The 21,764-nt window shown below is 45.0% G+C and overlaps 1 protein-coding gene across 2 annotated transcripts in view; it reads right to left on the bottom strand.

Annotated features, from left to right (window-relative positions):
• Positions 1 to 6,709: 6,709 nt before the first annotated feature.
• TMEFF2 (transmembrane protein with EGF like and two follistatin like domains 2) overlaps positions 6,710 to 21,764 on the bottom strand; it is a 108,224-nt gene continuing 93,169 nt past the window's right edge. Inside the window, exons 8-11 of one of the 2 annotated variants that reach the window (XM_042822339.1) lie at positions 12,146 to 12,269; positions 11,073 to 11,231; positions 7,669 to 7,755; positions 6,710 to 7,259 (exon numbers count right to left, since the gene is read on the bottom strand). In XM_042822339.1, coding sequence (XP_042678273.1) covers positions 7,163 to 7,259; positions 7,669 to 7,755; positions 11,073 to 11,231; positions 12,146 to 12,269 — 467 coding nt within the window. In that variant the 3' untranslated portion in view covers positions 6,710 to 7,162. Of the gene's footprint in view, positions 7,260 to 7,437; positions 7,756 to 11,072; positions 11,232 to 12,145; positions 12,270 to 21,764 lie in introns of those variants that run through there. The other variant, XM_042822338.1, reaches the window with a different exon arrangement.

Below are 21,764 nucleotides of genomic sequence, written 5' to 3' on the forward strand. Positions count from 1 at the left end.
TTTGTTAATTTTTCTTTTCCTTTTAATTTCCTTTTAATCAGCACAGAGTCTCTGGAGGCATCAAAATCAATACTTTTTGCATACACTCTGCTGCTGCTTTTGAAACTATTTGCCCTTATTAAGTAATGTTTCCCTACCAGACATGGCTGTTCCTGGCTGACCAGCATCCCTACTGCCAGGAAGATCTCTAGGAGGAGAGAGTCTAATGCAGCCACATACTGGCTGACTCACACAAACCGAAGACACCACTGACTGTGCTTCTCTCAACACATTTTCCATAGACTTCTGAAAGGTTCTTTGTGGAAAGAGCAGCAGCCTGCTTGGCACGCATTCTCTGGCACCTCTAAGCAGAGGGAGGAGGTGCATGCATGCCGCTCTGTGCCATCCACCATGCCAGCCTGCCCTGCATGCTGCACCTTGCTGGGATCCTGGCTGAGGTGGGTGATGACTCGGAAGCTCAGATTTATAGTCCGTATGAAAGCCACAGAGGAAGGAGGAAAACCATTTAAAACATCCCATTAGAATGTCACTCCACAACATAAAAGAACCCATTACAACTTTTATGGAGCTCTGTACATTTGTTTTCCTGTTCTGCACAATGTGTTTGGCTCAGATGTGCCACCCCCCCACTTGCAACCAACCTTGGCAGCCTGGCAGGAGCCCCTCTGCACCCACCCCAGGGCTCTGAGCACCTTTTCCTCGCACTTCTGCTCGTGCTGGAGGACACCTGCTCCAAGGTGCAGCCCCGTGCCTGCTGTTGCAGTTTGTCTCTGTGCTGTGGAGCTTGCCAAACCTGCTGGCCTTGCCAGAGTTGAGCCCAGGCTGTTGGCAGCACCTCCTGCCTCACGTGCTTGCCCTCACTGCTAATCTGTCCTTGATTGCAGACCCGGCATTCATTGTTGTCAATTAGCTGTGCCTACAGAGATGCCGTGTAATGGCCTTAATGCTCAGGATCTGGCCCATGGTCCCCTCTCTGCGGGCTGCCTCAGGATGCCTTTGGCTGTGTGCCTGGCCACTGGCATGGAGCAGCAGTACATGGCTGCTCACTGCAGGGCAGGGCGGAGGTGAGGACAGCAAGGGGAGCGGCAGCCTGAGGCTGGGATGGTTCTTCCCATGGCTTCAGGAGTTGTGGAGCAGACTGGGACACCCTCAGGACAGCCTTACTGTCATCATCTCCTCCCCCCCTAGCCTTGGGTGTAGTGCAAAAGACTTAAGTGTAAATTTTTCAGAAGAGGTCAGTGCAAAATGCTGAGGCAGCAGCAGTACGCTGGGGCCACCATCATGGTCACAGCACGCAGCAGTTCCCATTGCCTTTACATCAACAGCTCAGAGTTATTACTGCACTTTAAAGATCCCTAAAACTGGGCACTCCTTTAAAAAAAAAAATTAAAAAAGTACTTTTAAAAAAGAGAGAATTAACCAAATCTCAATCTCTGAAACAAGAGCCAGCAGTACCTGCAGGACTGCAGGACCTGGAGTACAGGACACCCTGAGCTCTGCATCTCTACTCAGCAATGCCGTGACTGTTGCTAAGCGACAGGTGATGCTTGCTCTAGCCAAAATTTGGCTCTTAAATGTACGTTTGCAAAAAGCAATCTTTTGTGTGCATGAAATTAATTTGCAGTTATGTGCTGTTATATTAGGTAAAAGTAATAGAGTTTTGAAGTGCTTCGGTGTGGCATTAAACTGGGACACAGCACGTCATGAAGACATTGTGCAGCCAAAACTTGAAGTCCTCCCCTTTAATTGATTGGAATTTAAAGCCAGGATACCTTCCTCACCAAAATAAATTAACAGTAAATCAGGCTGCAGAATAAATGAGGGAATTAAGTCGGTCTGGTTGAAAAGTTCAAAGAGAAGCAAGTCCCTGGGCTGATGAGTTGTGGTTCCATGCAGCTCCCAGGGGTTGCTCGGGGAGCTGTGGGGTAGGGGAAGGTGCTCCGCTGTGCTGCTGTCAGGTGGTTGCCACATCTTTTCTAATTAAAATAAAATCATGTTAGGATTCCTGAAATGAATACTTGGGATAATAGATTCTGAAAGTGATGAAAATGTTTTCATTAAATAGTGAGAGAGGGAGAGAGACCCTGTGAGGCACAGCGTTTTATCTCAAGTCTCTAATAACATTAATAAACTCTTTAATCTTTGTCACGTTTATGACTTAATGGCAACCCTTGCAGACGTGACAGACAAGTGAGCGCTGCCAGGCTCCTCTAACCTCCACGTAGCCATATTCTTTGCTGCAATGTGTGATGGAGGACCAGGAGGTGTCATCCCCATCTTACCTCCACCTCAGCTCCCTGTACCCCAGCACTGACCGTGGTCTGTGCTCCGTTGGCTGTTGTTCAGCTGGACACTGATGGCAAAACGAACCGTCACCATTAATCCCTCCTTTATTTGCATGATTTTGATGCCACCAAAACAGATGACACTGATGTAGCATAAGGAGAATTTTTAAATGGGAGCATTATGTTTTAAAACCCTAATGAAAGCAAAATAAACGCTGGAGTTTGAATTTAGAGAATGGGAGGAAAAAAAGGCTATTCTGTGCTGGTGAAGTAATGAAGGTACCGGCTGGTAACAATGTTTAATAGCACATTAATGCTGAATTACTTTGGAATTTCTGCAGAAGTTGAGATGACATCCACATAAACACCAAATGAATTCCGAATGATCGGTATTATCATAAAAAGCACCAAATGAATTAATAATGATGGAACACTTAAACTAAAATGTTCTCTTTCCTCATCTCCTGTCTCTTTTATGAGCTGCTCTAGTCGCTTTTGTCCAACCACATGACCCTTCCTTTCCTTTGTCTTTTGATTGTTAAAGAATGCACTTTTGCATGACTTTGTCGTTCCATGCGGGGAGCAAGGCATGGACCGGTCCTCGTGACAGTGCTGCACTGGCACTGCAATGTGAAGGGCTGGTGGGAAGACATCTGGACTTATTGCTGGGAGAATGATGGCAGCTGATCATGACCGTGACAACAACGATTGCTGCTGGATGGCCTCACGTGTGCGTAGGCCTTGGGGCACTTTGGACAGTGCTTAGTTAAGTAAGAGTCTCAGCAAATCCCCTACTGATGCAACTGCTGGATTGCTGAGAACTTCCAGAGCAGGACATTGGGCTGCCAGGAGGATGACAGTGCAGGGCTGTTTGTTGGGAAGTCATGGCTCCAGGCACGGCTCCAGGGAATAGAGCAGACACTTGAGTATAGAGCAGCACCTACTGCAAGGGAACTCCTGTGCAATATCCACCACTGTGCTGTTGCTGCTGGGCCTTGGCCATCATGTGTGCGTGGCTTCTGTGACAGCAGTAGCATCACGGAATTACATTACCAATTAATTTGCAAATGATGGTGGAGATGTGCTCAACAGTCCAAAAGGCACACACACACAAAATAAAAAAAAAAAAAGAAGGAGAGATGGGTTTCATCTTCCCGTGTGCCTTGTAGCTGGTCCTTCTAGCCCATTCTGCATCTGTCAGAATCAGTGCCCTGGGAGCAGTCATCATTTTTATTAACCATTAAACAAGAAGCTCCTTTTTATTTGAAAATGTAAACCATGCAGAGTGCTATCAATGGCCTCTATCCCAGCTCACATTAATCTACACCGCTGGGAGCTCCCCAAAAACTGACCACAAAGCAGGGCTGGATGCACCCCTAGGACCGACACCTCGCCTACGGGTGCCAGATGTGAAGTCATCCCTGGGTGCCTTACGGGGCCCTGAGCAAGCCTGAGGGTGGGAGGCTGCTGTGGGGCTGGAACACAGAACAGACTATAGGGCAGACTCCCTGTGTGCTATTTTTTAAGATTTATTTTTATTGTGCTGCCTTAGCTGCTTCTGTGTGAGACTGCAGAATATTTTACTGCTTTGTGGCTCTCAAAAAAAAAAAAAAAAAAAACCAAAGAAAAAAAGGGAAAAAGTTAACAGAAAAGGCGTGTTTTGTTGTTTTTTTTTTTAATAGAAAAACTCTGCGTCTTTGTTTTCAGCATCCCTGCTGGGATGAAACTATTAATCAAACAGCAACTGAAATAAATTAAGCCCACCTAATACGAACAGCCCTATGTCAGATGGAGAACAGTGCCACGGCACAGCTCTCTGTCCACCTGCAGTGCTGCTCAGCCCTGTCTAACACCGCACCAGTGGCCATCTGCACGCGGGTGAAGACCAGAGATTTTGGCTTCCATGTCAAACAGAAGGATCTAATGGGCTCAGCCAGCCAAATTTGGGTTCATCCAGACCATATCTCTCAATAAAACATTATCAATGATAAAATGGCTCTGATGGCCTAGTTGTGATGAGGCAGAGGATGTCCATGTATAACCAAGACCCACTGAAGTTACTGGAGGAAAAGCTCAACCCAACCCAACCCAATTCATGGTTAATCTCAGCCCCACCTTGCCTCCACACCGATAGGTAACGATGCCTGCAGATACCTTGCAACCAGCCACAAAGCCATGGGTAAAAGCGAGGTGCGTGGCCTCTATGTGCAGTAACGAGCCTGCCCCTAATTGCAGTGTAACTTCCACTCGCACACGGAGCTCAGAGCATGGCGAGGCGTGCATAATCAGGGTGAGAGCACGGCTGCAGAGCGAGATGCGTCTGATGTCAGATGAGAGGAGCGAGAGCCTTTAATCATTTTGTTTTCAAAGACGCTTGAGAGAACTCTTTGAAGAGGAGGCTTTCTCAAGAGCAACTTCTGCAAAACAGGAGGCAGCACTACGCAGTGCGTACCACTGCTGGCCCCATGCTTCACCTGTGTGGGGCACATAGACACGCACCTATAGGTATGTATAGATCTGTATGTGGCCCTGGCATGCTGCTGCTGGGCCTGGCACCGGGAAGCTAGTCCAGACTTCACCCCATCTCGTTCTGCCTAATGTCTGCTGCAGCAAGGAAGTGCGGCCCCAATTATTATCTATTCTGTGTTATCTAATATTCATCATCTCATGTTTAATTTTCATATTAATATTTGAGGCAACCACAGTTCTCCCTGGTACAGAAGGCAAGCTAAAGGGGATGACGGCTACAACAGGATGCCAGCCTCCCTCTATTACTTCAATTATGTTATGCAGTGTTTCACTAGTGTTGGAAGAAGTGTGAACACTCAGAAGTAAAGCATCATGGTGGAGAGGAGGCTGGGGAGGGAGTTGGAGCTGGAACTAGATAAGCTTTAAGGTCCCTTCCTGCCCAAGTCATTCTAAGATTCTGTGATACCTGCAAATGTGGCTGGGGTGTTTACAGGAGAAGGCACAGTGCTTGGAGAAGCAGCCTAAGGGGAGAGCATTTGGGCTTTGCCTCTTGTCTAATTCTTAACCACCATACCTATGAAATTAATTTTTCTCTTGCTCCCAGCATCTTTCAGCTTCAGTAGCAGCCTCAAGCAGCCAGTATCACTTCCAGCTTTGACCCATGGGTCTCCAAGCAATCGATCTGATTTTTTTCCTCCACAAACTGCAGTGTCCTTTTTCCTGGTGACGTACCAAATCCTGCCCCCAGCCCCAAACCCTGCTACTGTGGCTGCCTCGGTTCTCAGTACAGCAGCATGGGAAAGTATGCCAGCTCAGAATGCTCTTGTCCCTTCAGGAAAGGAAGAAAGCAACTCAAAGCCCAGTTCTCCAAATTCACGCCCAGCTTTGATTCAAATTCTGGATGCGTTTGATGCAGAAATCTCCACTGCTTTCCATAAACCCCCAAGACAGTTATTGTTGGCCTGCACGCCCACACCGGCATGCTGAGGTTCAGTTTCAGAGGCACAAACAAGGAGGTCTCTGTTGCTGGAGAGAGCCGTCCCCTGGGCTTTGCCAACATCACCGCTCTTCCTGTCTTCAGATCAGCAGCGAGTACTCAAAACCAGCCCTGTTTTTGGAGGTGTTGCTGCTGGGGATGCAGCCACTAACAGCTCTCCAGCTGGGGCTGCTTGGGAATTCCTTGTGGCACTACACAGAAAGGGCAGCGCCAGTGACTTTGCTGCCTGCCCTGGCACCGCATTCCCACTCCCATCAATCAGCACAGACCAGGTGCCGGGAAGCAGCTCTTGCCAATCGCCTTTTATTACCTTTAAAAATTCAAGAAACCCGGAACAAGACAAAAACTGAGAGCGTGTGAACATCATGCAATGGATTCACTTTAAAGCAGATTGGGGATGGGGGAACCAAAAGCCATGTTAGAGTAGAAATAGCGCTTCTCCCATGTCTGGGTGCCAGATGGGGTGGGCTGTCACCAGCGGGGCTGGTGGCAACGGTTATGAGTGATCCGGCTAATGCTGAAGGCAGGAGATGGAAACTCACTCAGGAACCACCATCCTGAGTAACCCCAGGCCCAACAGAGACCCAAATGCAATTTCTCACGAGTGATGATAGCAAAAAATAGGGACCTCTTACTTTTGGCATGGACAGCTTTTGTTCAGGCAAAGCCTCTTTGGGAGGAGAGGCGCAAACTACAAGTTGTTTTTTAGTTCAATTATGCTATTAATCCAGCAGTCCATCAGCAGAGTGAAGTGACGACTCGGTGCCCTTCAGTGTCACTCTGCCTTCAACATTCAGAACACAACCTAGAACAATATTTGCTTCTCAGAAGAGTTTTGGAGAGTTTGAACTACCATGGAAACAACTGCATCTTGTCCACAATGTGGATGTGACAAAACTCATGCCCTTGTTTTCCCAAGGTATATGCAACATTTGAGTTCATTACATTTAATAGAGTAGGGTCACCCATAAAGTTATTCATAAGGTGTTTTCTGAGTGGTTTTCACGTTCTCTTTGAAAAAATAAATTATATCAGCGTGTTCATGAGATACAAACTGTGCTGGCATTCAGTTGTTATTATGTTATTAACTTATTTAACCTGATAATTTTCAGTCAACAGTAGGAAGCAATTTTCACTCACTCCAGTGACCAGTTGGAGATGCTGCAATGCATGCTATCAGGGTTCACCTTGGCAGACCCCTACTCCCTCCCAGTTGGAGACAATTACCCCTGTCACTCCCATAAGCAGTCACCAAGAATTTCCATTTCCCCTTCAGCTGGGACTTAATTTAGAAGGCGAGGACTTTCTAAGCTATGGGAGAGTAAAGATAGATGGTATGGGAGAAGGCAGCTGATGAAATGTAGTTGAGTCCGGATCTGAAATATTTTATCCCTCCTCAATGTAGGTTAAATTATTCTTCACCTTTCCCACATCCATAATTGTCGCTGATCTTGGACCAACTCAAAACCCTACTACTGAGTTCAGTAGACTCAAAATTGCCACTAGAACTGGAAAAAGAAAAAAAAAAAAGAGATTTGTTAGTGTCCACGTACAACATCCCAAGACTATACACAGCTATGAGATACAGCAAATTTAAGAAAGCCAATTCTTTTTTTTCTCATCACTGAGTATTTATTATATATAACAAATACATGAAAAAGAAAAAACTATATTGTGTGATATAAATAGTTTATTTACATTACAGAAAAACATCAAGACAATGTATACTATTTCAAATATATCCATACATAATCAAATATAGCTGTAGTACATGTTCTCATTGGTGTAGATTACCACAAATGCAAGGCAACATGTGTAGATCTTGTCTTAATCTTTTGTCTATAATACTGTATTTTGTAGTCCAAGCTCTCTGCAGTTAGTTTTGCCATTGTGGAAACATGCGCTCTTTAAATTAACCTTGTCGATGCTCTCGTCGTGTTGTCTGAACTGTAGTGCCCCGTGTTCTGCTTCTGTCTGTGGATTCTGTTGCTCCTGGGACATTTCCTGGAAAAGAGAGCGGTGAGAGCACGCAGTTTGGAACAAGTCTCCCTGCTGGGGACACGCTGTGACAGCAGCGCATGCGAGCGCTAAAGTGGAACTTCTGTCTCACTCTGCATTGCCAGGGGAAAAGACAGCAAACCTTCGACAAAAATACAGCAGGGAAACTTCAAGAGCGCCGCTTCTTGCTACAGCACCGTGGTGCTCAGCAGTAGTTGAGCTATTTTTATAAATAACAGGACCAAGCTCTACGGTGCTCCTTAGCAAGGGCGCGCTTCAACCTCGCACTTGAAGCAGCAGCATCAGCTGTGGGGCTTGCTTGGGCATGGTTCTAACTGAGCAGCAAAATGCAGTGAAATTCGATTTTAGTGACCCCTCCCCATCAGAAGGGCCAGGGCTTCTTTTCAACATTGAATGCGTATGATGCTATAGTTCTGTGACTCCATCCAAAGGGCTAGATGAGCACGAGGGCTCACGGAGCATTTCACATTGTTGAAACACAATTATATAAGCGTCTAACATAATATGGGTCAGACTGTCCCGACTTGTCTCATTTCTAAGCCAACAAGACTACCCCCTCATGAGAAGCTGTATGGCCGTATGCTGCATTTTGCCTTTTTCCTTTCTTGGAAGCCAGCTGCTATCATTACTAGGGGAAAAATGAGCTTGCCTTCCCAGTGCTCTCGGAGGTTATGGCAGAGCTCTCATTAGGAACTAATGCAGACTTGAGTTGGTTTCTGATTTCCCAATGAACTTTTTACTTGCTGCCTGCTCCCAAAAATCTGACTGAACTTTTCAGCATAAGGCACTTGTGATGGAGCCACTGCTAGCAAACACGGGGCAGTTCCATTCTGCAGCACCCAGCTCCGGTGGCACAGCAGGACCCCGTGGGGCACAGCAGGCTGCCAGTAGCTCCTCCACATCACCTGTGACCCGGGAAAAGCCTTTGGTGGTACTGATTCCATCAGAAACGCGGTGGCTGGGGAAAGTCAGCAGCCCTGGGGCACGTGGCTGTGTGTGCTGGGAGGTGAGAGGATGTTGGAAGTGAGAAGAAAAACACCCAGGAGGTGCTTCCCCAAAATCCGACAGTACCCATATGGTAGTGCAAGGTTGAGACAAATCGATTCACATATAGAGGTCATGAAAAACCACCACTTCACCAAAAATACCCATTTTAACTGCAAAACACACTATGATACCAATCGATGGAAGCAAAGGTGTGCTCTGAAAAGACACCGGGGCCAAGTACTGATACCACAACTACTTAAATGTGGTGCTATCAGACTTACAGGTGTGTTGTGGGATGCTGGTATTTAACCAGTCTTTTAGATGCTATCATCTGCTGAAAACTAAGTGATAGCTTTACCTTGGCCCTTAGCTCACTAACCAAATTTCTCTGCGGTGTGTGGTGGTGGGGATACACTCAATTACGAACACATTGGGGTGCTGAGGCAGTGGAGCACAGCCTACATGCCTCCCTCCCCGGAAGCCTGCTCACAAGCATGACTCACTCATAATGAGATTCATAGCAGGTAAAAGATGCATTACACATTCATTTTTAATTAAGTTATTTCTTCCCATAAATAAGCTGTTGTGACTAAACATTACTAAAGCACTAAAAAATGCAAAGCCATAAAGAAAACTGCTGAGAATCATTATGACACTCGGCCATACCTATATTATTTTCTATCATCTTTCACTTCTACCACTGGCTGTCTTTTGCTGTACTTCTACACTTGGAAGTCTCCTCGTGTGAGGATGATGGTTCTCCCTGCTTTCTCCCAGGAACCTGTGAAGGTGGCTTTGGTGTTTTTCAGGACAGGGAGTTCAAACCAGCACAGCCCGGTTCTCCAAAGCAGATGACTTCAAAAACTCAATTACTTATGCACTTGCTGCCACAACATTCTCCTGTCACACGGATTTCTCTTAAGCCACTTATGGTTATGCTTTTGCAAATGTATCTCAAATCATTATGCCGGGATGGAGGATACTCTGCAGCAATTACACGCATTACAGAGAAAAGTCAAAAGATCATAAATTAACTTGGTTACAAAGTCTGTGGGAGAAGGTAACATCTATGAAGGAAAACAGGGTGATGGGCAATTTGCATCGCAGTGCCGGGTCGCTCAGAGTGCACTGTCTTCATCCTTCGGTATGAAGTAATTTGCTCTACTGGATGAAGGTGACGAAACCAGAGTCATTCAAAAAAAATGACACAGAGCATTTTCTCCATTGTCAGTCAGTACACCGCCTTCTTTTTCTTCCTGCACACTGCCTTTCTGGTTGCTCAAATGACTTCTGTGGATGCCACCACAATATTATCTATTGCCCCTTCTGGCATCTAGCACTGAGGCAATGGCCAAAAACCAGCTAGGTTTTATCAGACAGTTTTGTTTTATGCCTTGAGGCCACAGAAGGATTTATGAACCCTTTTTTTTTTTGTCTCTTCCTGGAGGAAATGTGATGTTTGTCTTCCAGTCAGGTAATGCAACACAAGGAGTGAAATACATTAGAAATGTTATTTTCTACAGAGTTATGACACCTGGCTTTTATTTTCTTGTCTTTTTAAGAGAAATTTATTTCTGAAAGAGTCCTGTACCAGGGTTGCCAGCTGAGTGAATTTAACCTTGTAATTCCAGAGAGAAGCCTGAAGATGCCTGAAGTTCAGAACACCCTGAGACAATAAAGTGGTTCAGTGGGGAAGAGCAGCATGTATAGAGAGATTGAATTTATCCCTCCCCTCCGAACCACCTTGGGGCTGTCATTCACATTCAAACAAACTCTTCTTCCTCATTAAAAAATGAACAGATTCACACACGGCTCAGCATGCCACCGTCTAGAGAAGACTGTAAGCACATGCAATACCTGGTGAACATGCATACAAGCCTAATGAAATCATTTAATCACTGGGATTGCAAACAGGCTTAAAAGTTTGTTTGTGTCGCCTGATTAGGACTAAGGGAACGGGCCCTTGAGGAAACCAGATGGGGATACGATTAGTTTTATTAAGTGTTGATCCAGCTGCTGTACTTATATTCCCCTTATTTATGTGAACAATAGTTGTCCAAGCATCTGAATACAAAACAGGAAATTTCATTTTCTGCAGGCACCGTCACTAGCTAAGTTTGATTAAGATGGAAGTAAAAACAACAGTAACAGTAACAGGAGCACTGGCTGGTGGGACCTGACGAGATCACCTGTTTGCTGGTGAATTAAAAAGCATTTGTTATCACAAGTGTCACAGCAGAGGTCTGTATAATCAGAGCTATAAAGCAGGAAAATAAAAAGTTCTTTCTTGTTCTACAAATATCTGAGATACTGACCTTGTAATACAGAGGACTACAACACAGATGATAGCAATCTGGATAGTTCCAATCACAGCTGCTATTAAGACATACTGAAATCGTACCGGACCTGGAACCACATATAAAACGCTGTAGTCCTTTTTTTCACAGTGTTGTCCAGTATAGCCGGCATCACATCTGAAACAAAAAATACTTTCCCCAGTTAATTTTGAAGCACTTTGAACCAAAGTATATCTGAACCCCCCCCCCAAAAAAAAAGCCATATCAGTGGCTTGAGCATAAGCTTATATGTTGTTTTTTTTTTAAGGATGGGGTCCCAGCAAGAGCACTGATGCCTCCCTTGACCTCTCTAAGGGAAAGCTTCCAAACCTCAGCATCACTGAGGTCTGTGCAAGCCAACAGCAGAAGCAGTGCCAGGTGGTGCCCAGAGGACCAGGACTCATCCAGCATTTGCACATCAGGATGAGAATCCATTTTGTACTTGCACATGGTATTTTAGACTTCTCTCTTTCTTTGGGGAGATGGGGGAGGACTGAAAGCCCTAGTCATGGCTCCTTATGCAGATTACCCTTAAGGAGGTGATAAGCAATCATTTGAGTTCCATATGAAATGTGATTAGATGTTCCTGCAAGCGGATACAGCATTTACATTTTGTCTGGATGCTATAAAAAACCCTCTGTTGGTGCTGCAACCATCCGCCCCGGGCCGCGCGACACTTCCCTCTGACTCTGGGGAACAGGCAGCGCCCTTCCCATTATCTCTCACCCTGTTCCCACTCAAATCCCCAGCAATCTGCTCCTCTGGACTGCGGGGGCTACCTAGCAGCCGCCTGTGCACTTTGTGAAGCGCTTTTACAAAATTAGTTACATACAACTGAAGGTTACTGAGTGTTTTCACCAGCAACTGTGCATGACTCAATACCATTTTGCCACAGATAGCACAGACGTTGTTAAATAATTTAAGTCTAATGGGTTTTGTGGCACAAAGGGCCTGGTTACCTCCACTTCCCATAGAGAATACACTGACTCTAGAAAAGCTAAGTCAAGATTTGTGTGCAAGCAGCCTTCCCTCCTTGGTAGGCAAAGGGTTACCTGCAGGATGGCTCCAGCATGTTGGTGGAGTGCTCGCACTTGCCGTGCATGCAGAAGCCGTTGTAGTGCTCTGGACAGGGGATGTAGATCCCTCGAGCGCTCTCTTCCAGTTTGTTGGCATTCTCTGTGAACACAGGTGGAGGCAGCGTTAACCTGGCTGCATGGGAAAGGGGAAGAATTCAACACAGAAAGGACAGAGTTCAGAGCTTCAGAAAGAATGTCTTCCTTTCGCCGCTGTCCAAGGAGAGTTTCAAAAATTTCTGACAACTTGCACTAATAAAGGAGGCTGTGCTGCCCTTGTGTTAAGACAGACAGGAACAAGCTCCCGGAAAACATGAATGACAGGGCAGCCTTCACATCCCTTTAGAGCACTGCCGGCTCTTTCATCTCTAGGACTTTTAGGACATTTCAGGATCAAGCACTAAATCCTCTTCTTTGGGAGAGATGAAGAGATTAGAGATGAAGAGAAAGGAGGAAGCGAGCCTTATCTCACAGCCCTAGTTGTTTTCTCTTAACTTGAAGAAGAAACCTACAGCAAACACAAAAGCACGGCCTATAGAGTCATAAACTGAATCAACAGCACTTAATTTCTAGAGGAAATTCAATTTGTATCCTTGCACTGGCTTACAGGAGAACAGGCCATACAGCCAGGTTTCCATGAGGTTGATATCACCAAATGCGACACGTGCCAGCCACCAATGGACCCGCCTGGTGCACACAGGAGATCCCAATGTGCTTGGGATCCATCGTGAAGATCCCTCCTCTCTTAAATCAGCCAGCAGCACTATTAAAACAGTAAGGCGCCATTTGATTTCTTAAGGCACACATCAGTGGTGACAGAAACTGTCATTTTCAGGGCAGACTAATGTGCTAGGAACTGATAGGAATGCAGATGCTCCTATCGCATGTAGGCTGTAGAAGAGAGGAATGATTTTTCCTTCTCCAGCAACCGAACAGGTAGGAACAATTTCCTTTAGAAGATTCCCCAGCATGCTTTTACACAAATCTAGGATCTTGAAGAACTTGTAATTATACCTCAAGTGCATGGAAAAAATACACCACATTCAGCCACGAGTTGTCTGCAGTGCCCCATTTTGACTGCTGACCCTTCTAAAACAGAGAGAAACTGAACGTAAAGGCAGAGAGGGGACAGAAGCACAAGAATTCATTTGATCTGCCATTTCAGTCACTCGCTAGGCAGACCGCAATAAAAGCATAGTTTAGCTCAGCCAGACAAGAGTTTGGGACAGAGAGATGTAAAGCCTAATGAAAAACCTGGACTGACTCCATCACTTTCCCATTTGCGGACAAATGTAATTCCTGCCACTGTCCTCACACTGCTTCTCGTTTTTGCTTTAAAAACAAATACATCCTCACCCTTCAGATGAACAGTATTCAGAAACTTTTCACTCGGAGCGTTTCTCTGACAGAAAATGCCAGCTTGATGAAACCAACATCTTGTGCATTTCTGCCGCTTTTTTTTTTTCCGCATCTTTAGCCTAACATGACATTTCATATTGTGCACATCTTTTGTTACTGCCAGAACATGACATGATAGCCTATCATGTAAGATTCACTAGTCAAAACAGATTATTTTTAAACACATTGAGGCCAGATGCTGCTTTGTATATACCGAAGCCGCTTATCGTCTTCTTGCTAGAAGTCGCCTTCTGGTTGCACGTTGCTCTCCGGCCTTTCTGTGGATGGCAGGGAGATGCTAAGCTCTTTTGCTGGGGTAGGAAGCTGGGGCCTGAAGTTTCCCCACTGTGACTGATCCTCATTCTCCTGATGGATTATCCTTTGAAAAGTTAAACTAATTATTTAAAGCTATCTTGTCTAAATTCCTTAATTTATCTGCCTGTTCCTGTTCTCCCTTTAATAAAAAAGTTGGAAGAATTATTTCAAATATACTTTTAACTTCCAGCTTAACCATATGTCTTTTCATCAAGGTTCTTGGAAGCTGAAAAGAGCTCCAAGACGATTCTCAGCTAGGATCCCAGTGAAGGCTAAAACTCAAACCATGAAGCCGTCTGTCCAGTTGCGACCTGACTCTGAAAGCAACAAAAACAAGGCATTTCCCATTCTTCAGCAAAGCAGAGGCATGGAGCATCTTGAGTAGCACCTCTGGCAAAGGGGAATTAAACCCATTAATGCCCTTGATAAGGATCACATGAAATACTGCTTGAAGTGCACTAAAAATTCCTTCCAGGCCTAAATTCCTGCAATCCACTGGGAAAAAGAGAGATTAAAATCTAGTCAAAACTAGGATTCTTATGTCCAACAGCTGACTGCCAGGCACTTAACAATCAGCTCCGCAGGGCTATTAATCCTTTTGTTCTGTTGTTCATTGAGCCTGGCTGAAACCGGGAATTCCAGGTGACTTCAGGCAAGCCAAGTGCAGAGCCACAGTCTGTCAATCCTCATCTTAGTATTTATAGTGCGTATGGGTATAATAATGGATAGGTCACATCCATATGTTAAAATATTGGCTGAAGTGTGGTGCTAATGCCTTGTGTACAGTCAATGCTGCGGAGAGGAAGGTCCTGCAAATACATAAATTTTATCAAATGAAAGAGGAGATGGTGAATGATGTGCAGTGAAAGCTATTTTGACACCTACCTCATTGAAGACAGCAGTTACGGAGAACTGACTTAATAATTTAAATCTTTTAATAATAGTGAGGTCAGTCACACTGGCAGCCAAAAGCTCTCAATGATACTGAGGTACTGACTCTTTTCATGTCACATTTTCAGGGGATTTATATAGGGTGGGAAGGAATTTTGTGTCAAAAATACATCCTTAACCTTCCCAACCCTTTTTGGAAATCTGTTCCCCTTTTCTACACCCTTGGCAGCCCTCCCACAAGGATGCTGCAAAGCACAGCACTGGGAACTTACTTAACAAAGCTCTTTTTATCTGTCTGATCATGTTGGTGAGACTATTCTTACCTGTAATCTAAATAAAGGTCCAGAGAAGGATGCCCTGAGGTTTGTGAGAGAGACTGGCTGGGAATGGGAGACCTTATCCTGTGGATAAACCGAGGGGCAGGACATGGACCTCATCTGCTACTCTTTTTAAGAGAAAAGCAAATTACCTCAACCCAGCAACACTTGCACTACATGCAGAAATTTCAATACGCTACTGCAAAGTCAGGAGGAATGAAGTAGAAACGGTGTCATAACTGAAAGTTCAAAACTGCTTTAGCAGGGTTTTTGGCACCTTCCTCCTCCTAACAGGAACTGAGGCCACACACCAACTCTGAGGGAGAGGTCCGTCAGCAGGCTTCCTCCTCACTAGCAATGAAGAAGCATCCTGACAAATCCTGGCTCTGCATTCTGCCAGCACAGCCCTACTTCCTCACTGGCAGCTGCTCTGCTCTGACCTATTAATTATCTTGACAAAGTACTTCGTTCTTAACACCTTGTTGCTGGAGATCTTGTGAATATTGTCTCTTCACAAAGAAGAAAATACGTGAAAGAATCTGCCTGACAACTGCTGTTTCTGTAGGCGTTGGACTGGAAACTGTGGAGGAAGTACTCACTGCCACTCCAAAGGGGATTCACCAGCCCACTCCCCTTGGAAGCCCGTGGAGGAGGGACATCAGATGTCAGATGATGATGGCTGGCACTAGTATGCTGTAACCCTCAGCTACACGCATCCTGCAGCCACCCAAGTATGCATTTCAGGCTAATCCTCCTACACAAAGTGCGCAAAAATACCATCTCTACATTAGCTACTTCAACAAGAGGAAAAAAGAAATGGATCCTTATGAATTAAATTACATTCACTTCTTTTCTCAGGCACAAACTAGACTTGCTTGACACAGTAATTTATTAATTTTAAATGTCCCCATGCAAATGACTTTCCTGGAATAAGCTAACATCCACTTCCCCTTTTAAAAATAATCTAGTGCTTTTTACATTTGAGATGATGGTAGGATGTTCTAATATACTAGAAAAAAAATATCGTGTCCTCTCTTTTGCAGCAGTGTATTGTAATTATTCAAAATGCTGCCATCATTTATTACAGAAGTGAATGAATTAAGACACTAATAGCCCCCAGAAATCAAATGGACAATGTATTTTAAGCCAGTCAGCTATATACGTCAGAGCTAACTCTAAACTTCTGAAATGCAAGAGTACTTCTACTAGCAGCACCTGTGGATGGTTCTTCCCTATTGGAAAAGACCGCTTGACATCAGGCAACCCGTTCATCTTTTTCCTGTACAAAACCTCTTGTTGAAGGAGAGGCGACAAAACACATCCACACTTGGGTTCATCACTGCATGGTTCCAAGTTGGGTGCACGCTGCCCACCGTTGGGGCCTCTTATGTTTTCACAGCAAAACTGAGGAGGCCTTCAGCTCCCGGTATAGTCTCTGTGTGGGCTGTCCTCAAAGCACTTCCCCATGCTTCTGGGAATAAACTAGACTTCTTAAAGACCATCACTGTGAGGGCAGGTCTCAGGACCTGCCATCATTTCTATGGGTGAAATGTAATAGCGTGAGGCCTTATTGTAGATGCATCAAAGCCCTGGGTAGAAGGGACCTGACAGTTTGTGCTTTCTTCTTTTGTACCAGGATTGAATAAATCTGCGTTAACACCATTCCTGGAATAGATTAAATCCCTCGGTTTGCTAACTCAGCCAGTTTCTGGCTTGCCATTGATGCCCCTGTCACTCAGGTCTCCCTGCAGAAGAGAGGCAACACTGGCCCAATGGAGCTGCTCCCTCCCTGCTCACTAACCAAGAGAGCAGCTGGGCCCGTAAAGGAATAAAAACAGTGGTTTTTATCCTCCTCTGTGATCTCCTTAGGCAGCTCATGACAGAGCCCTTAAGAGGATGAGTTAACATTATCATTATTGTAATTCTGTTGGGAAAAAAAGTTGGTGTCAGTGTGGAGATTTGTAAGGCTCCCTCCAATTAGGCCGCATGCCTGAAGGCAAAGGCTGCATCCATCACCTGTGGCACAGCATGGGCAGAGCAGATTGCACTGCTTCAGTGAGAAGGTCCTCGATGGCCCAGCAGATGGCTCGCCTTCCTGGCCATCCACCTCTCCTCCAGTGAGAGGTGCAGATGCTTTCCTCCACTGTCAGTGCTGGAGGTGGTAAAAAATGGACTATGGCTTCTCTCTATGCATCCTCCCCTCTGAAAAACTCTGCTGGAGATTCATAATTTGCTCTTGAATATCAGGCTAAACACAGATGAAAACATCAGTCCTGTTTATGAACACTTTAGTGGCAGAATTTACTTCTTTGTATGACTGAACTGGGTCATCTCTGCAGACAACTCTGCAGAGCAAGGCAAAAGTCGGACAAGAGCAGAATTACACAGGACCCATAATGTGCTATCTCCCAGGTCCAAACCAGCGTGTCCCAGAAGGAGGAATTTTTGCACTTTGCAAGTGCCCCAGTGCAGGACCGGAACCTTTGTCCCTGCTGTGCAGCCCCATGCATCACTTAAAAACGTTAAACATCTCCCCTAGACCAAACTCAGCATTGCTACTAAGAGCACTGACAGAGCAACAGTAGTTAACTTCATTAAGTGGTGATTTAGGAACAAAACTCAAACTTGACTGAGTGGTGTACTGCTGTTTCTGCTTTGTGTACTATCATGCATTTTCTATATCAAAGTAGCCTTGCTAATGCAGCGCTCAGAGAGCAGCTTATTTATATGTAGATGCAGCTATATGACATTTCCAAATGCCATCATTTGCATATGAAGGTTCCACTTTTTTTCCCCCTCTTTGAGTAAACAGAGTCTGCTGCTACTCCAAAGCAATGCCTTCACAAAAGTAGAGCTTTCTGATAACCATCATCCTCCTTAAGCAACTAAAAAAGCCTGAAACAACTCATTTTCATAACTTGGCAGCCTTGGCTATCAATGGCGTATGCAGGCCAGTCTTTTGATTTGCAGCTCCAGCCTTGGTACCAAACACAGTGCATGGAGAGCAAACCTGCAAGATCTTAAGATTTCCTATGCAATGGCTAGAGACAATCTGAAGGATGCATCAATATCTGCAAATAGTCCTCAGACATCTGATGGAACTTGTGGTCAACCTAAAAAAAATAGGCAGTGGGTCAAGCTCATTATAGCTATGAAGCTAGAATTGATTTTTGTTGAGGATCTGTCACTTTGGAACAAGAGCAAGAGCTTGCTGCAAGAGCTGCTTGGGACCTCTGAAACCTTACATTACACTATGAAAGCCAAGTGGACATTACATATGCAGCTTTCCTGTCAAAGAAAGATAAGGCAGGAGCAGATGGTATGTGGGCAAAGTTTCAACCTGAATACACTGCCTTCTAAAAACCTGCAGTGTGAAGGAGACATCCCAGTTTCAGTGCATGAGGCAGATGAATGTGTTATATGTGCATTGAAGAGCTGCTCCTCTGCTGCCTTATCTCTGAGAAGGAGAAGCATCCACCACGGTTCTTATGGAGAACACAGACCCTTAATACCTCAATCCTCTGAGGCCCTGCAAAGCATGGCCAAGGGTGCAGCCAGAGATTCCTCTGTACAGTACTGGGGTGTCAGCAGAAAGTGTGGGAGCACTGCTGCTACTTGTAGCACATAATGGGATAACGGGCAGTCAACTGTCCCCAGCTCACAGTGCATCCCAGCTCCTAGGCAGTGAGAAGACCACCCCAAGGTCATCCCATCCTGCGGACATGAGGTGGAACACCCTCCTGTAAGCAGCCTTTTGTCAGGTGGTGACAACGGGCACTTCCTGACTGTAACAGCAGGCACAAGAACCCCAGATCTCATCTTTAATCAGGGCTGCAGCCTTCTTCACCAAGGCTAATAGAGTTTTACCCAGCCGCCAATGTATTTCTAAAGGAACTTCATGCCCTTGACTTGGTAGATAGCATCAATACGACAAATGGGACAAGGCGCCAGGAAGCTGATAGATAATTTTGACACAACCCTAAAAATAGTGATATTTGTACCCTTTTGATGCTTTTCTAACAGTAGATGGATATGCACGAGAAAAGTTTTAAGATGTGTGTCAAGAATATTGATGTGCAAGATGAAGATTGTTCAACCAGCTCTGCCACAGGGGATGGCAGCATGATCAATGACAATTCCCATAACCAGGAAGGTGTGTGGGGAGGGGACTTGGGATGCTGTGCATTTTAGAAATAAAGGGGTCTGCCATAGTGGTATCTCTGTCCACCAAGGATGCACCTTTTCCTTCATGGGATGAAGGAAGGGAAAGGCAATGCTCTCTGTACTTGGGGGACTCAGCTTGGTGGGCTGCCACGCAGCTCTTATAAGCTGGACTTCCGTATGGACTGAAGGACTACGTGGGAATTGAGCTGCCTACACATTTCATAAACACAACAGGATAAAGCACGCTCCCTTGTTCAGATGGAAGAAACAGATACATCAGGTAAGACCTGTGAACAAACATTTGGTGTAGATTTCCTATGGAGGAATAATGAAAAATGGCACTGTAGCACCCTGTGTGCCTCACAATTACAATCCTAATTCAATTCAAAATTCCTGACCCACCTCTGGAAATATGGATGTCAAACTCATTTTTTTCCTCTCCCCTTCAATCCCTCCACTAATGTGTACTCCAAAGGCCACAAATTCAGATATAATCCCAGTGTCCTCAGGCTATTATTCCAGCTCCGGCACCTGTGAAGGTGGCTGGCAGGAGTTTTTGCATTGACGCAATTGGTGACACTTCCAATTTTTAAGGAACACATTGCTGAAAACTGCTTTTAGGCAATTTAACAGCAGATTAACAAAGCACATTTTTGCACCTGTGCAGAGGTGTACCTACCCAGTCTACTTACCTGATTACATTCAGAGAACACGTACATACTATGCAACGAGATGTTGTATTTTCTATCAAACCTCACCCTGTCTCTTCAGTGATGTGAGTGGTTTTTACTGACAGAAGGATTGGGCAGACAATCAATGAAACAAAGCAGGAGCTTCATTCTGAGATGCTGCTGCAAATAAAAGCATACCCTAATCCAGTTACCAGGCTGTTCCCTAACTTCCAATAGGAACTCTAGGTCTGAATGAATTGTTTTCTACTGGGATCAATGGATGGCATGAAGCGCTATTTGAAAAGGTCCCTGATTTATTTTTAGGCCTGCCACCACGATGCTGCTAGAATTTACTGTTCGGTTGCATGCTTTGAGCAAAGCTTTCAGAAAATTACTATTGAGAGCAAGTGTGAATGGCAAACCTGTCAGAGAGGTTTGATGGGTGGCATGCAGATGGAAAGGTTAGCCCTGTTGTGTGACAGTCTGGACAAGGACAGCATTTTGGCTGTTGGGTGTTTCCCTCAACACTTTTGACAACCTGAAGGTTCCACAATCCTAATTGTGCACTAACTTTATATTCCACTTTGATTACTCTAGGCAATTTTTTTTTTTCATTGGAGGGGCTTGTATCTATAAGGTGCTCCCATGCTGGCATGTAACACCCACCAGGCCCCTTCTATCCACTCTTTTCTTTCTCAACACAACATCCGTGCTTGCAAGAACATTCCGCCCAAGAGAATCAATCCAGGAAACTGAATAAAGAGCTGCAGAATTATGGGCGAGGATGTGTAGGAAGACAGGAGACTGAAGCAAAAATGCCCAGCTCCTCTTCATGCTATTTTGAATGCTTCTTGAATCACGTACCTTGCAAATCCCTTGTGCAAAACTTAGTTATTTTAGTTAGCAGAATATGACCCTGAATGGCTGAAGACTATTCAAGAGAGAAGCCAAATGTAGACTAAAAAGCATGATTTCAGCCGAGCTTGTCACTGCTTCTGTTCAAGTTAGTTGGAGAAATAAACATTTTATTGGCATGTTGGAGAATGGGGATCACTGCATGCTGGGAGATGAACCCTCCTCAGTTTGCTGGCCTCTATTCTCTCATCTCCCTCGACTCTTGCTTCATAAAATGGTGATGGTAACAAGACCACGCAGCCAACAACTTGCTTTCTGTATCTGCTCCATTCAGCTGCTGTGATCTTAAGCATCTGTTCAGTTTTTAGCAGACTGTATGTTAGAAATTCCCACTGGGTAACGAGGAGTTTGATACGTTTCCTCTCCCATGTCTGAAGCCAGAAAGACATCCCTAACTAGTCTCAATTTTAAGTATAAAAGAAAATACTAAAACAATATGAAAGGCCAGTACAGCAGAAACTTCCGTATTCTTCTACCTAATTTATCAAAAATACGCTTTATTTCTCATCTGTCACTAAACCATGCAATCACAGGAGAAGACAATAATAGGACCAAGCCCCAAGCCTCTACTTGTTGGTTTTGCAATAAAAGGGGCCAATCCTGCCATGTAAACTGAAGTTATCTTTTTGTTACTCAAATGATAAAGGTCTATCATTGAGATACGGCGAGAAGACTGCCCGCTCCTAGAAGACATGCTGCATACCTACCACCAGCTGCAGGAGCTCAAAGGGTCCCCAATATAAGCTCAAAACAAGCTGTGGGAGTTGACCCCCAGTTTGCTATTGTGTTCCTGGGATGTCCATCTCCCATTCAAATCTCTGTGGAAATACCACGGTCTCCACATCACAGAATCACAGAATCACAGAATCACAGAATCACAGAATCACAGAATCACAGAATCACAGAATCACAGAATCACAGAATCAC

Source organism: Centrocercus urophasianus, unplaced genomic scaffold, assembly GCF_019232065.1.
Source record: "Centrocercus urophasianus isolate 14NV4802_14NV808 unplaced genomic scaffold, USGS_Curo_1.0 seq_20, whole genome shotgun sequence".
In the NCBI taxonomy this organism is placed as follows: Eukaryota; Metazoa; Chordata; class Aves; order Galliformes; family Phasianidae; genus Centrocercus; species Centrocercus urophasianus.